General features: G+C 33.2%; 1 protein-coding gene across 1 annotated transcript in view; it reads left to right on the forward strand.

Moving 5' to 3' along the window:
- The window catches only part of LOC150099398 (SWI/SNF-related matrix-associated actin-dependent regulator of chromatin subfamily A containing DEAD/H box 1B-like), a 406,425-nt gene that overhangs the window by 230,710 nt on the left and 150,886 nt on the right, over nucleotides 1-24,829 (forward strand). The window contains exons 10-11 of the mRNA XM_090404492.1: nucleotides 152-289; nucleotides 20,949-21,044. Coding sequence (XP_090260618.1) covers nucleotides 152-289; nucleotides 20,949-21,044 — 234 coding nt within the window. The remainder of the gene's footprint in view (nucleotides 1-151; nucleotides 290-20,948; nucleotides 21,045-24,829) is intronic.

The following is a 24,829-nucleotide window of genomic DNA, read 5'->3' on the forward strand; positions in this document are numbered from 1 at the left end:
AACAGAAGGCTACTTATAATTCATTGGTGTTAGTACTGTATGTGGAGGTTGGCTTAGAGTTTAAATAATCATGATTATCTTATTTTTGTTATATCAGATTGTGAAAAGCATACATTGCATAATTTAATTTTAAGATATTTTTTATTTATAGGCTGCGCGAAGGCTTTTATTGACAGGTACACCACTTCAGAACAATTTAGTGGAGCTCATGTCACTACTTATTTTCGTAATGCCTAGTATTTTTAATGGAAAAATTGACCAGGTTAAACATATGTTTTCTGCTGTTTCAGTAAGTTTCACTAATTTTGCATTCTGAATGAAAATTTGAATTTTTAAATTAGCTTGAAAACAGTTATTTTTAAGGATAAGTAGAAAAATATTTTCAGAAGTTATAAGTACTTAAATTGTAAAAAATAAATAAGATAAAAATTAAACCTCTCTAGTAATTACATATCTTCAAGAAACTCGTGTGACTAAATCTGTGCACTTAATTGAATTGCGTGATGTTTTGTACATCATACAATTAGATAGATAGGCATATCACAACCTTATTAAAAAGAGGCGATAATTTCCCTCTTATCTCTCTCTCTCTCTCTCTCTCTCTCTCTAGAAGCGTGTTCTTTGATATCCCAGTGATCCTTTGAGCTTTGTCAGCATTTGCAGTATGCCTTCTGAACTGCAAATCCCTGTTCAGTTCATATGATGATAAAATCATAGGGACAAAAAAAAAAGTATATTATAGTATAAGATGGCTGAGAATAATATCTTAACATAGCAATATTGCAGGCACATGCAATATTTTATGCTCTAAATTGTAACTGACTACAATTTAAACTATTAGGGTGTGCAGTCTTTACCATGTTTTATTGATTTTTATTCTTATGGACTTTAGATTGACATAAGTTCAAGTGTAATTTGTATAGAGAACGATCTATGCTATTCACAGATCAAATCACTGAAATTTTATTAGTTTTTATTAGGCAAAAATTTTGAAGTTAATTATGTGGTGAAACATTAAAAATTCAAGGATATAACTTATGTGAAATATTTCTTCTCTTCTAAGCCCTTTTTATAACCATTTTTGGTTATAGGCTTCTTCCATTTGTCTCCATCTTTTTCTGTTAAAGGCATCCTGATGCTAATTCTCCGGCCATCACTACCAGGTTATTCTTCCATCATCATCTCTGGTTGTCCAGTCATTCTTCTTCCTTTATATGGATGCCACCAAGTAATTGCATTTTTTCCACCTATCACTTTTGACCTGTGTAATATGTCTTTAGTCCATCTCCATTTTAATTTTAAAATCTGTTCTACTATATCCTATACTTTTGCTTCTTTTCTTATATCTCATCATCAAATTCCTGCCATGTACCCTCAAGGGGTGTACAGGATATGATAGTACTACATGAAAAATTTACATCATTATTAACTTCCTATCTATAATTTTCCTCCAAATTAGTCTGTTACTTGTCAAGACTCCAACATTATCAGATCTTATATTTCTATCGTCAAAGGCACTTTGTACCGTATCAATCCATCTATATCTTGGTCTTCCTCTGTGTCATTTTCATTCCAACCTGGCAGAGAAGACTTGTTTTGCTAATCTTTCTTCGCCCATTCTGTTTAAGTGACCATACTAACTGAGATTAGCTCTGCTGACGCATTCCTGGATGCTGACAATGTCAAGTTCTTTCCTAATATCCTCGTTTTTAATATGATATTATCATTGATGCCATCTGTTCACACCTCTAATTCTTTCTCAGAACTCTCATATCTGCGGTCTCTAGTCTTTGGTCAAGTGTTTTACTTCTGACCCAGCTCTCAGATCCATAAGTTAAAACTGGTTTGTGTATACAGCTAATTCAGTGTTCAGACTAATTTTTCTCTTATTCTATATAAATTTATTTAATAGACTTCCTATCATACCAGCTTTGTTGATTCTGTTGTCTCTATCCATATTTAATTTGCCATCTTCAGTAAAAATTGCCTAAGTAGCTGAAATGTTTTACTTGTTCCACAGGTTCTCTGTTCACAACGCAGTTGACGTTTTCAACAATTCTGCCTATTTTCATTGTCTTTGTCTTTTTATTGCTGACCTCCATACCATAATCTATTACAACAGTTATTCAATTTAGTCAGAGAATCTTGCAGACTTGTAGTGGATTTATTTAGAAGTATAATATTGTCTGCATAAAGCAAAGAGCTGACTTTAACATCTCCAAGTTTGATATCATATTTAATACTACTTTCCTTCATAATGTGATCCTTATAGATATTGAATAACAGAGGAGATAATGTACATCCTTGTCTTACACCAGATTTAATATTAAACTATCTTCCTGTACTTCTTCAATTCTAACTGCTGACTTACAACTTAAATGAAGACTAAGTATTGCTTTATATAATGCCCCATTGACACCATATAACTCTTAAAAAAAATAAAAAATCAATAAACTTCTATTTCAGTCCTCATCTGCAACTCACATACAGCACTGATGGGCTTGTAGGTATCTCAACCTCTTGTGTATGGGATCAATATAAAACATTCTTGTAAATGTTTCTCTGCTTCCTATAACTGCCTGGTCAATTTTTGAATAATTCCTTTTAATCTGGAAATTTCGTATGATAATTTTTCTTCATTTATGTCATCAACATAAAGGTTATCATTTCTGAGTTCCATATTGTTAAGATTAGCTTTCAACACTAAGCTATTGTTCTACAGGTTTTTGTGATGCTATTTTCAAAACCTATTTCAATTTAACAATGTCTTAAAATATATCAGCAAATATCATCATCATCAAATTCCTGACATGTACCCTCAAGGGGTGTACAGGATAGGATAGTACTACATGAAAAATTTACATCATTACTAACTTCCTATCTACAATTTTCCTCCAAATCAGTCTGTTACTTGTCAAGACTCCAACATTATCAGATCTTATATTTCTATTCGCCCATTCCGTTTAAGTGACCATACCACCTGAGATTAACTCTGCTAACGCATTCCTGGATGTTGACAATGTCAAGTTCTTTCCTAATATCCTCGTTTTTAATATATTGCCATTGATGTCATCTGTTCATGCTTCTAATCTAGGCTCGCCAAACTTCTTTGACCGTCGACCCCTTCAAGAGTTTCTTGACTTTTTATCGACCCACTCTATTTCACTATTAATAATTAATATATTCAATATATTAATTATAATAGGATAAGCAAAAAAGATGCTTGTTGGTAAATACATCATTTTGGCCTACTTGATTGGCCTCCGTAACTATTTTCATGATCTTGCTCCATCCTACAGGTCCTATTCATGTCGCTGTTCCCACAATTCACTCTTAATTGCGTTGTCATTCAGGATGGAGATAATTCAAGTTAACCGAATTAAATATTACCCGTACAATGATGTCTAATATTTTTCTATCGACCACTGCTCTAATCTTTCTCAGGACTCTCATATCTGCGGTCTCTAGTCTTTTGTCAAGTGTTTTACTTCTGATCCAGCTCTTAGATCCAAAGTTAAAACTGGTTTGAACACTGTCTTGTATACAGCTAATTTAGTGTTCTGACTAATTTCTCTCTTATTCCATATAAATTTATTCAATTGACTTCCTACCATACCAGCTTTGTTGATTTTGTAGTCTATTTCAGTATTTAATTTACAATCTTCAGTAAAAATCGTGCCTAAGTAGCTGAAATGTTTTACCTGTTCCACAGGTTCTCCTTTCACAACACAATTGACATTTTCAACAATTCTACCTATTTTCATTGTCTCTGTCTTTTTGATGCTGACCTTCATACCATATCTGTTACAACAGTTATTCAATTTAGTCAGGGACTCTTGCAAACTTGTAGCGGATTTATTTAGAAGTATAACATCATCCGCATAAAGCGAAGAGCTGACATTAACATCTCAAATTTTGATATCATGTTTAATACCACTTTCCTTCATGTGATCCATATAGATAATGAATAACAGAGGGGATAATGTACATCCTTCTCTCACACCAGATTTAACATTAAACCATCTTCCTGTACTTCCTTCAATTCTAACTGCCGACTTACAATTCAAATACATACTAAGTATCGCGTGATATAATGCCCCATTGATACCATACAACTGTAGCGTATTGATTAACTTCTCTCTTGGCACCTTGTCATATGCCTTTTTCAGATCGACAAAACGTAAATACAGATCTTTGTTATATTCCCATGATTTCTCAACTATTTGTCGTAAAGTAAAGATCTGATCCTGACAGCCTCTATTTGGCTTGGATCCAGCTTGTTCTTCACCAATTCTTCTCAACCGTTTCTCAAGTATACTTGCATAGATCTTATCAGGAACACCCAGTAGGGAAATTACCTCTGCAATTCTCACATTCAGTTTTATTTCCCTTTTTGTATATGGGTACTATGAGAGCTCTACTCTGATCATCAGGAATTCGTCCCTCTGTCCAGGCCTTCAGAACTGTGCAGTGCAACCACTGTAAGACTTTTATACCACCATACTTCAGCATTTCTTTGAATATTATCTACTCCTGCTGCCGTTCTACATTTCAAGCCTTTGATGGCTTTTTCTACTTGAAGTATGGATAGGTATTCTTAACTTTATGCCTGTTGAGTGTTTTTTACCACTGTGCTATTACTGTTTGTTTCATTTAGCAATTCTTCGAAGTAATTACTCATACTTCAAGGATATCTTTTTTTTCTCCCATTTTGATGTCACATTTATCACCTCTATGTCCTTTTACAGTATTCTTTCATTCATTTCTAAGCTTCTTCAACAATTTCCAGAATATTTTGCCACCTTCTTCATATTTATTTTCTATGTTCTTTTCAAAGTCCTCCCATGTCTTTTGTTTAGCTAGTTTTACACAGTAAGCTTTCTTACATTTATCTCTGTATTCTCCAAGAGCTCAAGCTGACTTATTTGCCAGGAACTTTTGATATGCTTTCTTCTTTTCCTTCACTGCCTCTTTAACTTCCTGTGTCCATCATGGAGTTCTGATTTTTCTATCCTTGCAGACAACCTCACCACATGCCTTTCTGGCTGAATCAGTCAGGGTTTTCTTCAAGGTTTGCCACTGAATCTCCAAGGTTAGGTTCCTGTTCTCAAACAAACATTTTTTCTTCAATAATTTTTGTGTATTTTTGTCTACAGTTCACACCTAAGAGCTGCTCAACTTTTATTTGCTTTAAAACTTTCTTACATGTTATTCTTTTCAATAAGAAATTCAATTTTATCATGCTCAAAACTAAATAGTGATTGCTTCTAATTTCAAATCCTCTGTACACTGTGCTGTTATGCACCAGGGAGAAAACATCACTATCAACAATAACATAGTCAATGAGATTTTTCTTATTCCTTGTTTCTTCTCTCCATGTGAATTTGTGCACATTTTTATGTTGGAACATGGTGTTAGTAATAAGCGGTTCATGTCCTGAGCAGAAATCCAACAAGTATTTGGCATTATTATTAGCTCTGCTCTTTTCTCCAAATTTTCCCCAAAGGCCCCCGTTGTTTTTGCCAGGGAATCAGGGCGAACAGTGAAAAGTCAACTACTGGAACAAATCTGAAAACACATCCCAACTCAGCATCACCAGAGTTAAAGATCGTTACTATCAACATAAGAAGCCTGAATGGCAAAGAAATGGAGTTAGCTGGGTGATTGAAACAAAAAAGACAAAAACTGGTGAGATGTTTCTGAGCAATAAATACAAAATGTTATATTCAGGCAATGACAATGAAGGAAAAGAAGGAGTAGCCATAGTATTCAACACGAAATACGAGGCTAATCTTCTTGAATGGCAGTCAGTCAGTCTGAAGTAGAGTAATGTGGACAAATATGAGAATGGGGAACTGGACAATGAGACTTATTTGTGCCTATGGTCCCATTGAAGGTTCTACAAGGTAGTAGTGGAGGAATTTTTTGAGGCTTTAGAAAAAGCAACTGACGCAATGAAAAAGGAAAAGTTGGTCCTTGTTGGGGATCTAAATAGCAGAGTAGGAAATGATTGTGAGACATACGAAACTATTTTGGGAAAATTTGGAGAAAAGAGCAAAGCTAATAATAATGGCAAATATCTGTTGGATTTCTGCTCAGGACATGGACTGGTTATTACTAACACCATGTTCCAACATAAATATGTGCACAAATTCACATGGAGAGAAGAGGCAAGGAATAAGAAAAGTCTCATTGACTATGTTATTGTTGATGGTGATGTTTTCTCCCTGGTGCAGGACACCAGAGTGTACAGAGGATTTGAAATTGGAAGTGATCACTATTTAGTCTTGAGCAGGATAAAATTGAATTTCGTATTGAAAAGAATAACATGTAAAAAAGTTTTAAAACAAATAAAAGTTGAACAGCTCTCAGATACGAACTGTAGACTAAAATACACAAAGATTATTGAAGAAATATGAATGAGTTTGAGAACAGGAACTAAACCCTTGGAGATTCAGTGGCAAGCCTTGAAGAAAACCCTTATTGATTCTGCCAGAGAAGCATGTGGTGAGGTTGTCTGCAAGGATAGAAAAATCAGAACTCCATGTGGACACAGGAAGTTAAAGAGGCAGTGAAAGAAAAGAAGAAAGCATATCAAAAGTTCCTGATAAATAAGTCAGCTTGTGCTCTTAAAGAATACTGAACACTGTGTAAACACTGTGTAAAAGTAGCTAAACAAAAGTCATGGTAGGACTTTGGCAAGAACATAGAAAATAAATATCAAGAAGGTGGTAAGATATTCTGGAGGTTGTTGAAGAAGCTTAGAAATGGAGGAAAGAGTGCTGTAAAGGGAGTTAGAGTTGATAAAGGTGACATGCAAACAGGAGAAAAAGATATCCTTGAAGTATGGAGTTATTACTTCGAAAAATTGCTAAATGAAACAAGCAGTGATTGCACAGTGTTAAAAAACACACAACAGGCATACAGTTAGGAATACATGTCCATACTTGAAGTAGAAAAAGCCATCAAAGGCTTGAATTGGGGAAAGGCAATAGGAGTAGATGATATTTGACCAGAAATGCTGAAATATGGTGGTATAATAGTCTTACAGTGGCTACACTGCATAGTTCAAAATGCCTGGACAGAGGATCACATTCCCGATGATTGGAGTAGAGCTCTCATTGTACCCATATATAAAAAGGGAAATAAAACTGAATGTGAGAATTACAGAGGTATTTCGCTACTGAGTGTTCCTGGCAAGATCTATGCAAGTATACTTCAGAAACGATCATATTAAAACCGAGGATATTAGGAAAGAACTTGACATTGTCAGCATCCAGGAATGCATTAGCAGAGCTAATCTCAGGCAGGCAGGTGGTATGGTCACTTAAACAGAATAGGCAAGGAAAGATTAGCAAAATAAGTGTTTTCTGCCAGGCTGGCAGCAAAACGACCCAGAGGAAGACCAAGATATAGGTGGATTGATACAGTACAAAGTGCCTTAAATGATAGAAATATAAGATCTGATAATGTCGGAGTCTTGACAAGTAACAGAATGATTTTGAGTAAAATTGTAGATAGGAAGTTAGTAATGATGTAATTTTTTTCATGTAGTACTATCATATCCTGTACACCCCTTGAGGGTACATGGCAGGAATTTGATAATGATGATGACAAAAATCATTTCCTACTCTGCTATTTAGATCCCCAACAAGGACCAACTTTTCCTTTTTCATTGTGTCAGTTGCTTTCCCTAAAGCTGCAAAAATTCCTCCACTTCTACCTTAGTAGAACCTCCTGTGGGACCATAGGCATAAATAAGTCTCACTGTTCAGTTTTTAATTCTGATATTTGCCTACATCACTCTACTTGAGACTACCTGCCATTCAAGAAGATTAGCCTCATATTTAGTGGTGAATACTATGGCTACTCCTGCTTTTTCTTGATTGTCATTGCCTAAATATAACATTTTGTATTTATTGTTCAGAAAGATCTCACCAGTTTTGTCTTTTTTGTTTCAGTCACCCCTATTATATTGATCTGGTACTTATCTAATTCCTCAGCTAGATCCATTTCTTTGCCATTCAGGCTTCTTATGTTGATAGTACCAATCTTTAACTCTGGGGATGCTAAGTTGTGGTTGGTTTTAGGATTTGTTCCAGTAGCTGTTTGCTTTGATTCCCTGGCGAAAAAATAGGGCCTTGTTTAACCGGGCGACGTCCCAGTTGGCATGAAATTCTGTCATATTGTACCATCGTTTTATGTTTTGGTTTAAGCGAATACGAGTGCAATTTGGTCAGCTAAATCCTAAATTGCCAGCTCATCCTCATTCGTTCAATATCTGGGTAGATACCTAACAGGGTGCATCATGAGAAGGTGAGGATTGGACATTAGGTCAGACGCCCTGGTCGGTTCTCTGCATTCCTTTGAAGGTCTCCTCTCAGTTATGCAGCTTTGGCCCTTAAACACCCCATTTCTTATCTTCATTCTTTAATTTGCCAGCAGCCTGATGTTTATCATGGCTCTTTCCGTTCTATGCTCAGATTTCCTTGTTTTGTCCGGTATTAGTTTAATTAATGGCCATGTCTCTGATCTGTGAATCATAATTGAGATGAGGTGCATTGGTTGATAAGTTTGGCTCTATTGTCAGGTTATATTTTACTACTCAGGAATATTTTTCTGTTTGCCAAAAACTGTCCAGCCTGCTGAATTATTTAGGTATACATCAGTGGCGGCTCATCCATAAGGGCTGCAGAGCTGCTTTGAATGCAACTCTAGCTTGGAGTATACTAGCCAGTACTACTCACTCAATGCTGGAGCTGCATTCAATGCAGGCCTTATGGATGAGCCGCCACTGGTATACATATTCTTGTATTTGTCCTGTTTTTTTTTTTTTTTTTTTAAATCGTCTATTATTATTTGTTCTTATATCTGGGTTTACTTCAATATTTCTCATTTCAGTTTTTTAATGGTTTACGAATAATCCTACCTTATTTGATTCTGTGTATAATTCATTCATTTCTTCTCTTCCTCATTTGTTTTCTATTACTGCAATATCATCAGCATATTGTAAATTGTTTAGTTTTTCATTTTAGATATTAATCCTTTTGTCGCTCCATTCTAGTTCACTCAGAGCATATTTGTAATACTGCATTGTGAGCAAAATAGTATCTCCTTGGCATACTTCTTTATTTATTTGAAATGAGCTGCTTTGTTCATTTATAAGGACACTATCAATTGCTTTTTCATATATTTTACTAGCTGGTTTGCTTTTCAACTGACTCAGTGGCTTTTTTCTAATCTATAAAACCAAGTAGCTAGTTGTACTAAACATTTCAAACTCCTTTCTGAATAAAACATACTAAACTCCTTTCTGAATCCTGCTAGTTCATTAAGCTGAGCTTCATATAATAATCTGCTGATTCTGTTTGTTATTTTTATAAATAGTTTATTTACTTGTAACAGCAAGCTTAGAGGTCTATAAGCTTGCTGTTATAAAAATCAAGGTGAAAACAGGTGTCTAGTGGTGTCCCACAAGGTTTAGTGCTGGGCCCACTACTTTTTAATTTGTAGATGAATGATATAGGAAATAACCTGAAAGGAAATATTCAGTTGTTTGCTGATGATACAAAATTAGGTAGATTAACAGTTAATCAAAGCATTGTTGGAGAGCTTGCAGGATGATTTAAATAGGCTGTTAGAATGGGCAAAAGATAATGGGTTTCAGTTTAATGTGAAGATATGCATTTTAGAATAACCAGATTGCAAGCTGTGTACCACATTGATGGAACTGTACTCCAGGAAATAGATGAAGCTAGAGATTTAAGGGGTGGTGGTAGACAGAGAGTTAAAGTTTATAGGACGTATTGCTAAGGTTGGTAAGGTAGCCTATAAGATTACTTGGCTATTGAAGAACACATTAACAAGTAGAGATAAGGAGGTTGGCATTCCTCTTTATAAGGCCTTGATATTCCCACATCTGGATTACTGTGCTTAAGTCTGGTCTCTGGACTTAAGCACAGTAATCCAGACCATATCTTGGGGATGAAGGAAGCAGTGGAGAGGATTCAGAGGAGAGTGACTAAGTTGGTGAGTGACCTGTGGAATGTTCCCTATGAGGATGGATTAAGGGTGTGTGGACTGCAGAAGTTTGTTGATAAGAGAAAAAGAGGGGATATGATAGAAGCATTTAAGTTGCTTAAAGGGTTTTATAGGATAGATACATGGGAAATGTTTCAGCACTTGTCTAGAGGGACCAGAACAAGGGGTTCATCCCTTGAAGTTGAATAAAGGTGTCGTTAGTAAGGGTGTGAGGACTAGATTTTTTGCTTGGAGAGTTGTGAATGAGTAGAGTGGGTTGCCAGAGTTAGTTGTGAGTGCTTTGTTTGTTAATGGGTTCAAGGAGAGGTATGATCAGGGGCCTGCCAGCCATATATGCAATGTGTGCCACGCACACAGGTGCCATAATAGTAAAGACGCGAAAGATTTGGTATGATATTTTAAATAAAGTGAATTTTGTCAGCAAAATACTGCCGTCTTCATCTATGAATCTCTAACTTGCTTTAGATGCATTGAATGATCTAAATCAATTTTTAAATTGATTTAGATCATTCAATGGGTATTATTATAGGTATGATGAAACTTTCAAAGAAATTGTAGAAAGCTAAAATTAATTGCAGTAAAATTTGATGCAGAATCTGTATTTTGTAGTAGTAGACCACTAAGGCGATGTAAAAAGACAACACAATTTAATTACGAACATGAAAATGAAATATAGTAGATCCTGAAATTTTATTTAAAGTATTTTTTTTTTCTCTGCATAATAGATCAAATATTACAATCTTTGAAGGAAAGATTTAATTTATTAAAAGAACAAGAATTCATTTCAGTTTTTGTATTTGTTAAGTACTTCACGAAATAAAGAATATTTGTTATCTTGTTGTAAAAAGTTATGACAAAAATTAGCACATGAGAATCATTCAGACATTGACACAGATGATTTATATGAAGAAATTTTACACTGTGAACCAATTTATTTCTAATTTAAAAAAGATATATATCAGATAATTCAGTATATTTATTCAAAATGACTTAATCACAGTTTATCCAAACTTTACAATTGCTCTTCGGATTCTTTTGTCATTACCAGTATCTGTAGCATCTGTGGAACGATCCTTTTCTAAACTTAAAATTATTAAAAACTACTTGTGCTCCACAATGGTACGTGACAGACTTTCAAATCTTGCCATTATATCAATAGAGTCAGATATTTTGGATCAACTTGATATACATGATATTATTCGAGAATTTTCATTAATGAAAACTAGAAAAGTTCAATTCACTAAGTGATTTTTCTTTCTGTTTAAATATTTATTTAACTATTTCTTTACCCAATAATGTTTAATATGTTCCTATTTTATATACTTGTACGTTACTATTATTTATTTACTTTATTTTTTTTCAAATTATTTTTGTTGTTTTTGTACCCTTCTTGGATGTTATGGTTTTTTATACATTTTTTTTTGTAATTTCTGCTTTTTGTTCAATAAACTTATAATTAATATATTTCATATTTCATTTTAACTTACTGATACGTTTTTATAAAGTAATTTTTTATTGGGGGGAGTACAGGGGCACCAACTAAAGTTTTGCACACAGGCACCGGACACTAATGGCACGCCCCTGGGTATGATAGATTGTGTGGATAGATTTGGGTCTTCCATGATGAATCCCTCAGACTCCATGGAGGTACTCGTATAATAATAATAATGTTTTTTGGCTTTCTCTTATTACCTTTTTTGAACAAGTATCATGATAGCATTGTTCCAGTGGTTTGGTATAATTCTGTTTTAGGCATTTATTAAATTGTTTTTTTTTAGTGTTATTAATATTTCTCTTACTGTTTCATAATTTCTTTTATAATTCCATCTTCTCCTGGCATTTTATGATTTTTAATGCTTTCCATTGCTTGTTCGATTTCAAACTTTTGTATTTCTAAGATACTTTCTTCTTCTGGATTCCATGTAATGATGTTTTTGACAGTGCATGTAGTGTTATACTGTTCTAAAAAGAATACTATCCAGCCCTTTCTACTATGTTTTTTTTTATCTCTGATCTCATCTTCTAGTATTTCTTCCCCCCCCCCCCCCCGGTGTGAGATTGTTTCACCATACTTTCATATTTTTGTTATCTGTTGTTTCTTATATCAGTTTGTCTTTTCTTTTTATCTTTAATATTTTTTCTGATTGTTTTATTTATTTCTGTAAGTTCTGTATTTTGCTTTCTCCAATTTGTCTTTTTTTCCCCAACAGATTTTGTTTTCTCTGATATGTTTTTATTTTTAACATTTTTATCTTTTGTAATCTTATATGCACTTTGTTTAATGATTAGATTAAGATTTTCCTGTATATTATTCATTTGTAGATTTTTGTTGGTTATTGAGATTAGGGTATTAATTCATATCTGATGTGCTGATTCTAAAAATATCTCGGACTTATAGCAACTTCTGTGCAACATAGCTTCTTTGCTGTCTTCCTCCATTTGATTCTCTGTAGAGGAGTATCTACAGAGAATCAATCCAAGTATCCAGAGCATAGTCTGCCAGTCCAGACATGTCATACAGATGATTATGAATATAATTCTTGTATTCTTCAAGGCAGATGTCAGTGGATATACTAGTGTATCCAAAAGTAGGTTGCAGGCACAAAAAACCATATATATCCCAGAATGCGCAAGAGAATGAGGCTGATCTTTTATTTATCTTTTCAGATGTCCCATGGATATAGGGCAGTGGTGTTGAACCTTTTTTTTTTATGCGAGCTACTTTTCTATACTAAGTTATTCGGTGATCTACTTTCTTATATAGATCATGATCCCCCAACCTGATATCTGGTTATGCACAACTATGCAGTTAAATGTGCTCATTCACTTCAGAGGACCCACTCTCCCAGCCCTAAAAACTTTAAAGAAACTAAAAACTTTATTTGTGTATTTAAAAATTTATTTATCACTTTTAATTATTTTAATATAACAAATAAAGCAAATATATTGGAATAAAATATTTATTTCTGTATTTGGGAAAACCAAAGTTAGAAAAAACAACACATTGATTACACACTCACAAGTTACAGGAAATGCTGGTTGATTAAAAAAAAAAGTTAATGTGAAATTTGGCATTATTTGGACCTCGCAATATATTCATAGTCAGGTTGATATGAAGAAGTGGGCAATTGCAGACAATCATCCAAATGATCATTTGTAATTTGGTTTCTTAATTTATTTTTTATGACTTCATATTTGAAAGCATCTGACAAGTATGTTGATCCTTTCCAATAATGGTACAATTTTCAAAAGTTCTTCTTTACTTGAATAATCATGAAATACCATGCAAATAAATACCATTAACTGAGCAGTATCAGTGAAGTCGTTTGATTCATCAAATTGTAATGAAAACGCAACACACTGGTGAATGTCTGACATTAACTGAGTGTTCAGATCGGCACTTAAAAATTTCAACTCTTCTCATAACCGTTGTCCTGGAAAGTTGTAAATCTTTAATATTCGAAATGATTTCATTTTTATTTTTAAAATCAGAAAATAAAGATTTTGCTGCTGCAAGAAACGATTCTTTTATTAACTCTCCATCAGTAAAAGGCTTTTTTGCTTTTGCTAATTAATGACATACTTTCAAAGATGCAGTAGTGGCTGATATTGGTTTATTTATTACTTTCGAAATCATATTTTGTTGTTCAGAAAGTCCTGCCTTTAAATTTATAATTTTTGATTCACGTATTTCGGAATTTTTGGGAAAATCTTCATATTTTGCATGTAGCAATCGAGAATGTCTCTCAATATTACCTTTTTTTGGAATTGCTACAAATGAATTACAAATCAAACAACAACACTTTCCATTTACCATTGTAAAGAAATAATCCATTTCCCATCCCTTGTGAAAATGATGTCTTCAATTTCTTTGATACACTCATGATTATCCTCAATTTAAAAAAAAAATAACTTTTAAATATTTTATTAAAATAAATGTTTATAACTTATCAATCAGCGAACAAAATAATGCTAAATCCAACGATAAATTTAGAGCAACTGAAATTCTAACAGTGGGTAGTGGGAAGTGTTTGATGTAGTTTCGAGTAAACACGATTATAAACGAAATGCGTACGAGTTGCTTTGCTTATAATCGTATTCACTCGGATCGCTGTTTGACTTCCACTGATCCAAATTAATTCATTTACCCGGACTTATAAGAAATTTACTGATTTGACAATTTTAACGAAAAATAAATAAACAATAGGAATACACTTAAAGAGAATTAAAAAAATAATACAAAATAATGATAAATAAAATATTATGTTTTCAGTTTTAATTAAATTTGTAAGTAAGTAGGAATAAACAAGAGATCTACCAAAAATCGCTCCGTGATCGACGGGTTGAACACAACTGATATAGGGGATAGGAATAATTTGGTTGTGAACTTATGTGTTGGGGGTAGGTGTGGGCAAGTGACATGTAGTATTTTGTCTATTTTATAGGAATTAAAAGAAACACATGCATTAACCACAGTGAAAATTATTTAATTGTAAATATTTCATCCTAAGTATCTTGGGACATCATCAGTACAGTAGTTTTAAACAATAATAGGAATAACATACAGTTAGGGTGCATGATTACAATAGAATCTCATTAAATGTGCATAATGTGCTACATTATGTAAAATAAAGTAAAAAAAAAAAAATATATATATATATATATGTCCGCGCGGTTAGCCTAGTGGCTATGCGCTTCGCAACCATATGCCTGGGGAAGGAGTGTCCTAGGTTCGGTTCCTGTCGGTGACGTGAGGAGCTGAAGGATCTTCCTCAGCCATAGCCAAGTTAGCCAGTCTTGGGCGTAGACAGCAGGGTTTTTTTCCCCAGTTTATTCTGGGGTTTTTCATCCCGCAAAGTAGGCAAACTGGCCTTGAGAACTCAACACTACAGGCCATAGGATACACCGGGGCATAAGGCTGACCACCTTATCCTGCAAACGGAGTGAGGTCCGATGATCAATGGACGCTCGACACCGCAAGGTAAAAGAGGGTATAAGGAAGATGAGATAAATATATATATATATATATATATATATATATATATATATTTAACACAATTTCAATTCAATATGGAATTGAAAATCCAAACCATAGGATCCATTGGGAAAAGTCTAAACTTTTACATAGATCTTAAACATGAACGTTTATACAAAGAAAGTTCTGAAGCCCTACTACACAGACCAAACTTAAACCGCAACGACGTTCTTACTATTCCTAAAGTATGGGAAATTGTCATACAAAATTGTGTTAAATAATTTTTTTTTTTTTTTTTTTTTTACTTCTGTAGCACGTTATGCACGTTTAATGAGATTCTGTTGTAATCATGCGCCCTAACTGTATGTTATTCCTATTATTGTTTAAAACTACTGTACTGATGATGTCCTAAGATACTTAGGATGAAATATTTACAATTAAATAATTTTCACTGTGGTTAATACGTGTGTTTCTTTTAATTATAATCACACCACAGGTTTCGTTATTAACAAAAAAAAAAAATTATAGGAGTTGACACTATTGATTTAAAAAAAAGTATTGTAAAGATAACGGAGGTCCATGGCAAGGGCTATATCATTAGACAAATAACCCTGACTTTGTTAGTGTTTTGAGGATGCCATATTGTTTGGATGGATGGTGGTGATTATGTATGCAAGTACTTTCCAGTGTGTATGTATAGCTTTCCTGTAAATAGAAAAGGATAATAAGCATAAGGAGTCATAAGGAATTGCACCACCACCCATCTCACATCATGGTATCCTCAAAACACACTAATGCATGTACACTCACAGGACTATTTATCTAATGTCATAGCTCTTGTCGCAGAACTCCATTATCATTGAGATATTTTCAGCCAGTGGCTACAAATTTTATAAAATAGACTAAATACTGCATGCTTCTCTTCTTTTCTACACCTGATAGACAACTGTCCTGCTATGGCCAAACAGGCAGGACAGCTAATATCAGGATATCTGAACATAAGGACTATGTCTGGTTCCACCAATATAGCTACTTAGGACTTGCTGACCGTGCTTTGGACACCCGCCACAAAATAAGCTGGAAGAAAGCCACTTTACTACACCTCAGCAAGTATGAATATGAGAGAGAGATTATTCCTGGAATCAGCCTCAGCTCAAAAAAAAAACTCCCCAAACCTCAACAAATTTGGATGCATGAGACTGCCCCAAATATGGGAAGCTTGCATTCTAAGAATTTGGGTTCTCTTGGCAGCCCAACAGCCAAAAGAACCTAATTTAGCCACTAGGGGGGGCATCTTTAGGACTCTAGGACCGACGTCAGTTGTTTTCTTCAGCCATATTTGTTTAGTATGAGTGCTGCATGCACATATCATTAGTTTGTGTTCCCTGAAGATGGTAATGTAACATTACCAAAATATAGGAAGTATTAAAGTTTTTAATTAATATTCTAGTATACATTGTCTTTCCCTAAAATCTGACAGTTACCTGATAGAAACATCATAAAACCATTCCAATTCCCTACGTCCAGCTTATATATAAAAACATAGCTAAGTTCTTCTAAAGATAATCATGATATTCTGAACCAAATATCTTGCTGTATCTTTCATCCATTCTCTGTTGAATCAGCATCGTCCTCTTGCACATTCTAGAATGTATAAAATTTCTTCTGCCTGTAGTGTAGCCTACTTTGGACACACTAATAGATCTTTTGACATTTGCCATGAAGAGCATAAGGACTAGCTGATCATGCTCTTAATTGATGCTCCTTTACACAGATCAAAGAAGATAGCTATGCTGCATAGAAATTGCTACAGGTCTGAGAGATTATTTTTAAAATCAGTCAGATATGAATTACTTCCCTAACATCAATAAGTATGGCTGCAATAATTTGACTAAGATCTTGGAGACAGTAATTTGAAAACTACATTTTAGTTTGTCTTCTCGGAATTAGTTTTTGATTGAATATTTGGCTATTTTGTGTGATGTATATCTTAACACAGTTGTAATTTGTGCTTTAAAGATACTAGTTGAAATCCATTGTGAAATAATAAAGTTGGAAATATTGGCAGAATTTTTGTCTTCAAGCCCTCCCCTCCATTTAAGCTTCTGCCTTCTTCCCTTGTGTGAAGAAGGCAGAAGACCTATCTCTGCAATATTAATTCACCTGTTCCTTTTGCTACACATTTCCCTTATTTGCAACAGCATCTATGCTTGAGTGGCTTGTTTTCATTTATCCCTCACGTGGCTTATCCTCCACTTTCTGTCTAAAGTGCTGTGCTGCATGATTCCAGACCTCTTACTTAATTTGTGCTATTTGCTTTAATTCTGTAATTATTATTATTATTTGACACCTCCAGGTAGCTCAAAGACTCATCGAGGGAGGGCACCTACTCTACAACTCTGTCTCCACCGACACCATCTACTGCCCACCACCACACACACACCACCATTTCCACAGACAATCATAAATATCCATGCCCACAGCGGGATTCGAACCCACAGCCTTTTGGCTGGAGAGCGGATACGCTAACCACTCAGCCAACTAGGCTGGCCGAGAATTACAGGAAGTTTTACTGCTAGGTGACAAAGTATGTTATTCTTGACAAGAAATTATATTTTTGTTTTAATCCTTTACCCAAGAATAAGCAAAGAAAATTTGCACATGAGGTTTCTTTATGACCAGTTTATTTGTATATAAGGGCTGTTGACATCACATCATTTGTCTCAATGCAAAGAGCATTAATCGGAAAGGCCACTACCTAGACTGATTTCAACCTTTATTGAGGTCTTGAGTGACAGCCAAACCCAAGAACATATTGATGAGAAGAGGCTTCTGCATTGATTTAACCTTGGTATATTTCTGGGTCTGGCTACACTGATCACTGATGAGACCTTAATACATGTCAAAACTGGTCTAGGTAATGCTCTTCCCATAATGCAAATACATTACGAGGTGCTGAGGCGATTGATGCCAATGGCCTCTATATACAACTAGATTAGTCATGAAGAAATATCATACACAAGAAGGATTAAGACAAGAATACACCCAATTCTCCATTAACACAGTAAATTGGTTCCAGAAAAAAAAGTGTAAATGAAAACCATGTAAATAAGAATACAGTGCATATGAAAAAATAGAAGAATGGTTCCAAATGTGAAAACCCGATAAACAATAAGTTATTTTCAAACAAAATATATGAAAATCATTGAATAAAATTATTTTCTTTTAATGAAATGTTTTTTTTAATTTTAAATACTTATTTAAAGTATATACATATGTATCTTTCTTGTGCATATGATTATTAGTCATTAGCCAAATGTGAAAACCCGATACGAACAATAAGTTATTTTCAAACAAAATATATGAAAATCATTGAATAAAATTATTTATTTTTAATGAAATGTTTTTTTTTTAATTGTAAATACTTATTTAAAGTATATACATATGTATCTTTCTTAAAGAAAACAGTGTATCACTAATAAAACAAATTCGAAAATGCTCAAATACACTGTTCATATGATTATTAGTCAAATTTTTATTTGCAGTCACTTTCTGACAGTAGCCACATTCTTTTGTGTGAGACTGAAATTAAATCACTTCCATCACTTGAAACACTTTGGCTTTCTTGTTCATACTGCAATGGCGAAACGTTTTCTTCAGTAAAAGGAACTATATTAGCACTAATTTCCAATAATTCTGAAGGTTGATTTTTTTTACCACGAACTCTGTAATTAATCTTTGAGATCCTGTTTTGACAAGATCTTTGTATAATTCTTCATATCACACCATACATGACTTCAGTTCACATTTAAACTATTCAACTCATTCAGTATTTGGATCATGTGTAAGAAAATGACTTTGCAATTTACTAGCCATTTGAAGCCCTTCTTTAATTACTCCTGCAGTGAGTGGAATCTCTTCATCATCATCACTTTTTTCTTTTTCATCGAGATTCTCAAGGACAGCTTCTATTATTTCATCATCACTAACAGCCTTTCTTTTTCTTTCTTTTTTACACAATCTGGCTAAGTAGCTTTCCAGCATGTATTTAAATTGATGGTTTCAATTTTGATAACGCCAACTTAGCAAGTTTGATGCAATCCAAAATAGAAAATTTCTTCCACACATCAATAATTGTCAGTAAATTATCCTTATCTAATTTATCCAAAATGTATTGGAATGTTCTTCTTATGTAGTAAGTTTTGAAAGTAGTGATCACACCCTGGTCTAGTGGTTGTATTAAGGATGTTGTATTAGGTGGCAGAAAACAAAATTCCACATTTGGGTATTCAAAAACAGGATGGCCAGGTGCATTGTCTATAATCAATAAAACTTTAAAGTCCAGATCCCCCCCCCCTCCATCAAATAGTGTTTAACTTCTGGAACAAAACAATGATGGAACCATTCATTAAAAATTTATTTTCTAACCCACCTTTTTTGTTTGCCTTCCAGTGCACTGGTAATATGTTAAAATGCACATTTTTCATTGCCCGTGGTCCTTGGGACCGATTAATGGTTTTGAACATTTCAAATAGTAAACAAGAAATGATTGTTTAGCAAATGGCTTAACTCCTTCCAATCAGCTTTATTATAGGCGGGCCTCCGGTAACGGACCAGCTTAACTTCGAGGAATCGGCATAGCACCCTTCTGCTTCCAGGAACCAATGCCAAGTGAATATAACAGATCATCTGTCAGCTTAACTTCAGGGAATCAAAATGACAAAACTTTATTTTTTTTTTGTTGTCGCCACAGTTGTGTACATTCTGTAGCGTAGAGTAATCCCTGATATTTAAAACATCAAAGGTGGGGGGTCTTCAGAATTCAAGTTTAAGTACATATGTACCGTTCTAGGAAATAATAATTATAATGGAAATACACTTTTTAACAGAACTGAATTCAAACAGAAATTTTAAAAATAAGTGCCATTTGAACCATGTAAAATCAAAATATGCGTGCAAAAATATAATTGCTTCTGCTTTCTAAACTGTTAAACTGTGTTATTTTGTAATCATGTAAAAAAAAAAAAGCCATGTAAAAAGAGAATTAGCTGTATATTTAACAAGAAATTCAATTACTGTGTACTGCTTACAAATATGTAATATCCATTCCTCCTACTACCTTTGTTTTTCACATATTCAGTAATGCTTCTCATGTTGCAGTTATTAGAAGTAATTATTTTTCTCAACACACCTAGTCTTTGTTTCTTGAGAACAACGTTCTTACATTTTTTCTTCATCTTTCTATCATTAATGATCAGTTGTTGTTTTTTTTATTTGATTATTCTTTAATTCTGAGTTAACTTAATATCTATGCTTCTGCATTACCTCAAAAATTACTGCTGCTGCTGAATGAGAGCAATAAATTTATAATTCAGAATGATAGGGGGAGAAAAATGCCACAATGATTAGCTCTTTCAGCTTGCAACTTGCTTTCATGTGCATGCCACTTATTAGATTAATCTCTCTCTCTAAAGTCATGTTAATGGTATGTACCATCAATCTTTTATACATAGAATTACTACTTTAAAAAAAAAATGACAGTGCTGATAGATAGATAGCTATTCATAACTATGATATTATTTGCTCATATAAAATTTAAATGCAAATGAATCTCATTTAATGACCATAACATTTTATAAAAATAGATATTATTTGGGAAATCATATAAATTTGATTAATGTTTATGATCAAAAAACTTAATGTGAATGTATGGAAATCTTTTTTCTTTTGCTCTTGATTTGGTTAATATTTTCAAATAACTTTTCAGTTTTATTTAGGAAGAGCTTGAGTATACAAATAAATTAACAATGTAAATATTAAAAGAAACTTGCATGTTTATATATTTTTAAGAAATGTATTTCAAAATTGAGTTCTTACAATGCTTAACATAATATCATAAACTTTTTTTTTTCTTATTTTCTTCCAATTTCAGAAAACAGAAGAAAACAGAAGCAATTTTGAACAGGAACAAATAGAAAATGCCAAGCACATTATGAAACCTTTTGTTTTACGTAGGCTTAAAAATGATGTGAGTATTTTTCAGGGCAAAAAAAATGTTTATATAAATTTAATCATGTATCTAAAAAGTTTAAAGCAGTTAATAAAAGCTGAAAGTGTGTGTGTGGGGGGGGGGGGGGAATTGCAGATAGATGTTTCTTATAATCAGAAGGATCATTTAAAATAAAGTAATGTGTTAATTTCCATGTTTCTCTTACTTCTTCCATCTCAGGCCAGAAGTAAGTTAGCAGGACTAAACTTAGGTTTGTTTTTGATCATGCTTAGTTCTACTTCTCATGTTTGTTCCTTTTGTGGCATCTAGCTGTTCTAGTAATATGTATGTTACAAACTACACTTAGTTCTGCATTGATATTGAACTGAGCTTAGGTTTGCTGTTGAACTGGACTTTGTTCTACTTCTCATGTTTGTTCTTTCCATTTTAGTATGCTACTGTTCTAACCTGTTAACGTACTTGGTTAGAACGCATTCTGTGATAGAAAGAAATAATATTAGAAGCCAAACTAAGCCAGTCTATGATCAAAGGCTGAACCAGGTTTATAGTTTATCATAAGTACTATTATGGATCCATTCATTTTGCATTATTATTATTATATTTATTTTTAAAAAAGAAATGAGAAATGATATTATTCAGCTGAATATCATAATGGGAGCAATACAAAGTACAGTATTATTTATTATGTATATCTGTAAATGCTACATAACATGTTTATCTTGTTAATTATGCATTATTATTGAAATAATAAATGATTATATGTTAAATTAAGAGGGATATTGTTAATATGTTTAGTAAATGTTGGTTTTGGGGTTGGTTGTTTTTAATATTGCACTTATTTAAATGCTTTTTTAGATGCATTTTGCCATATGACAGTGTCTACTGGATTCATTTGTATTTTGTGTGTTTCATGCTTTAACTTTTGGCATACTTGTTAGATTTTTATGAAAGTGTCACCATTCATTTGTTGAATACTTTAAATTTTTCACATTCATCATGACAGTTCTTCCAAAAATTACAAGCATTTATCCAGATTGGATAAATGCTTTTTCTCCTCTTCCTTATGTTGTAATTGGATTGTTTTTATTAGCAGAATGATTAAAAATAATAATTCCTCTTGAGATGGTATTTAAGATGCCTAGTAGAATTTGTAGTCATTTCAGTTTTGATTTCAGTTAAACCATTTAAACATGGTAAGCCATTTGGTGGCACAATGCCTAATGCTCATGTGAAATATTGCTATCCATATTATACAGATTTTTTAAAGAGATAATTTCTTTAAAAAATTTTTTATGTTGATCCTAAAATGTAGCTTGTTATGCTCTCTACAAGTAGATGTAATGCCTAGCTTTGTGAAAAATATCCTATCAAACTTGCTGCCTGTCAGTGGTTGCCATTAACTGGTATAGAAGATGAGTACCTAGAATAAACAGAGGATTAACCTTAGCACTGAACTCTATCTTGCAAAATGGCAGTCTATTGCAAAGTATGTGAAGAAATATGTATTGATTTTATCTGTTATGAAATGTGCAAATTGAAATGCATTTGCACACTGGAAATGCACTCCATACAAATTTGGTGAAATCAAAGTCCTGTTTAGTGTTTTAATTCTTTGTCCCATAATGGATATTATTTTATAGCTGATCAGTGCCTGTAGGCATCTTCTCCTATAGTATATGACTCGAGCATTCTAGAAATCAATAATGTAAACAATATCTCTATTGCAGATTTATCATGTTCATGCTGGGCAGTGTTTTGTTGCCCATATGAACTCGCTTTGCTGTGTTTATATCCCTTTTGTGTTGTGCAGGTGCATTTTCACAAAGTTTATGCAACTTTTTTGGTAGAATTTTATTTATAAAATTAGCATTTGTGAACACTCTCAATGATATAGAAAATTTCAAATACAATTTGAACTGATTTCAGTTATATAAATGTATGCATATATATATATATATATATCTTTATTTGCTTCAGAAAATTCGCTTTACATAAATTGTTTGCTTTCCTCATCCAGTGATTGCATTATAAACAGGTGTTACCACATATTGATGCTACAATAAAACTCTTTGCATGTATAGTGACTGTGGGTGAGGAAGTGTTTTAAATTATGAAGGGTCATTTTCATTCCAATTGTCTCTAATTACACTAATGGTTGCTAAATAGTCTCTGTACTTTATTTAGTGATACAATAAAATTGTTGCTTTTCTTCCATATATGGTATAGTGTCTGTTGATGAGGGGGGTGTTTTCATTGCTGTCTTCAGACAGAATACACATAAGGAGTAAAAATCTGTCAATTCATTTGAAAAATGAAAATCCTTCCATATTCTATAACAAGAGGACTGCGTCTGATGATAACCAACAAAATACAAACCTGTGGGCTATCCATATGTTCCACTGATAAGAGAAGAGAGAGAAGAATTTGCTGGCCAAAAAAAAGTCCATGATACAGTTAGAATTTTCGAACAGCCATTGAATAATTAATAAATCGTGCTTTATATTTACAAAGCAGTTCCTCATCTGATGAGCAAGATATTTCAGAAAGTGAGGTTTGTGAATATTCAGTTTCTGCAAATGAATGGAGTCCAGTAGGTAATGAAGGAGTAACATTTCAGGAATACAGAAGGGAGGATGAGCTACTTTTACTGTTTGATGTGGAAAATCCATCTGCAGCGTATTCTGATGTATCCTTACATATGCACTTTATTGTTTTCACACCAAGTGTTAAGTAAATTTACAAAATTTCACCTCTCTAAATCCTACAAACACCTCATCATAGCGGAGAGATGAACGGGAGATGTAGGTGACGTATGCCTGAAGCTTGATCTTTCAGAAGGGCCACACTAGGCATGAAGGCTACATCAATATTCCTGGCTAACATGGGAGGCATCTGGTGATTGGACTAGCAACCCATCATTGGATGTAAAATAATATTGCTTGAGAAACCAAGACAAATGTGAATCGGATGAAAAAATTGCATATCGATTGGAAAAGGAAAAGAAAACAATATGGAATAATAAAACTAGCAACATGGAATGTGAGAGCGATTAATGGAAAAGAGGAAGAACTTATACAAGAAATAGCCAAAAGAAACATTAAAATATGCAGCGTAACAAAAAAAAAAAAGGAAATGGAACGATGAACAATGAGCTGAAGCTGGGAGTAGGACTAGTAATACATAGAGTTAAATGAAAATATAGAAGAATATAAATATAATTACAGTATATGCTCCAGAAGAAGGAAGAAAAGAAAAAAACAGAGGCTTTTTATGAGAACCTACAACAAATAGTACAAGAAATAAAACCAAATGAAAAATTAATTATAATGGGAGACTTAAATGCAAGAATAGGAAATATACCAATAAATGGAATTATGCAAAGATTTAACAAAGCAACAAGAAAAAATAATGGAGAAACATTGATACAGTTCTGTGCAAATAAGTTAAAAATAATGAATACATTTTATCAGCATAAAATAACTTTTGGAAACACAAGAGGACAGGAATCAATAATAGATTATATTATATGTAATAAAGTAATACACCCATCAGAAATAGAATACATTAGAGTGTTAACATCAGCAGAAATTGGAAGTGACCATAACCTGTTAATATGTAAACTAAGACTTTATAAGAAATGGGTGAAAATAAAATCTAAAGAAAATCAACATAATGCCAAAATAAAAATTTAAAGTGGAATTATTAAAAGAAGAAAGCATAAAAACATTACAATACAATACATTAAAACAAAGTTTCAAGATAACCATTAAGCAGCTGATAATTATAGAAGATTTTTAAAACAA

Source organism: Typopeltis vanoorti, chromosome 14 (assembly GCF_054136105.1).
Source record: "Typopeltis vanoorti isolate ZY-2024b chromosome 14, IOZ_Tvanoo_1.0, whole genome shotgun sequence".
NCBI lineage: Eukaryota > Metazoa > Arthropoda > Arachnida > Uropygi > Thelyphonidae > Typopeltis > Typopeltis vanoorti.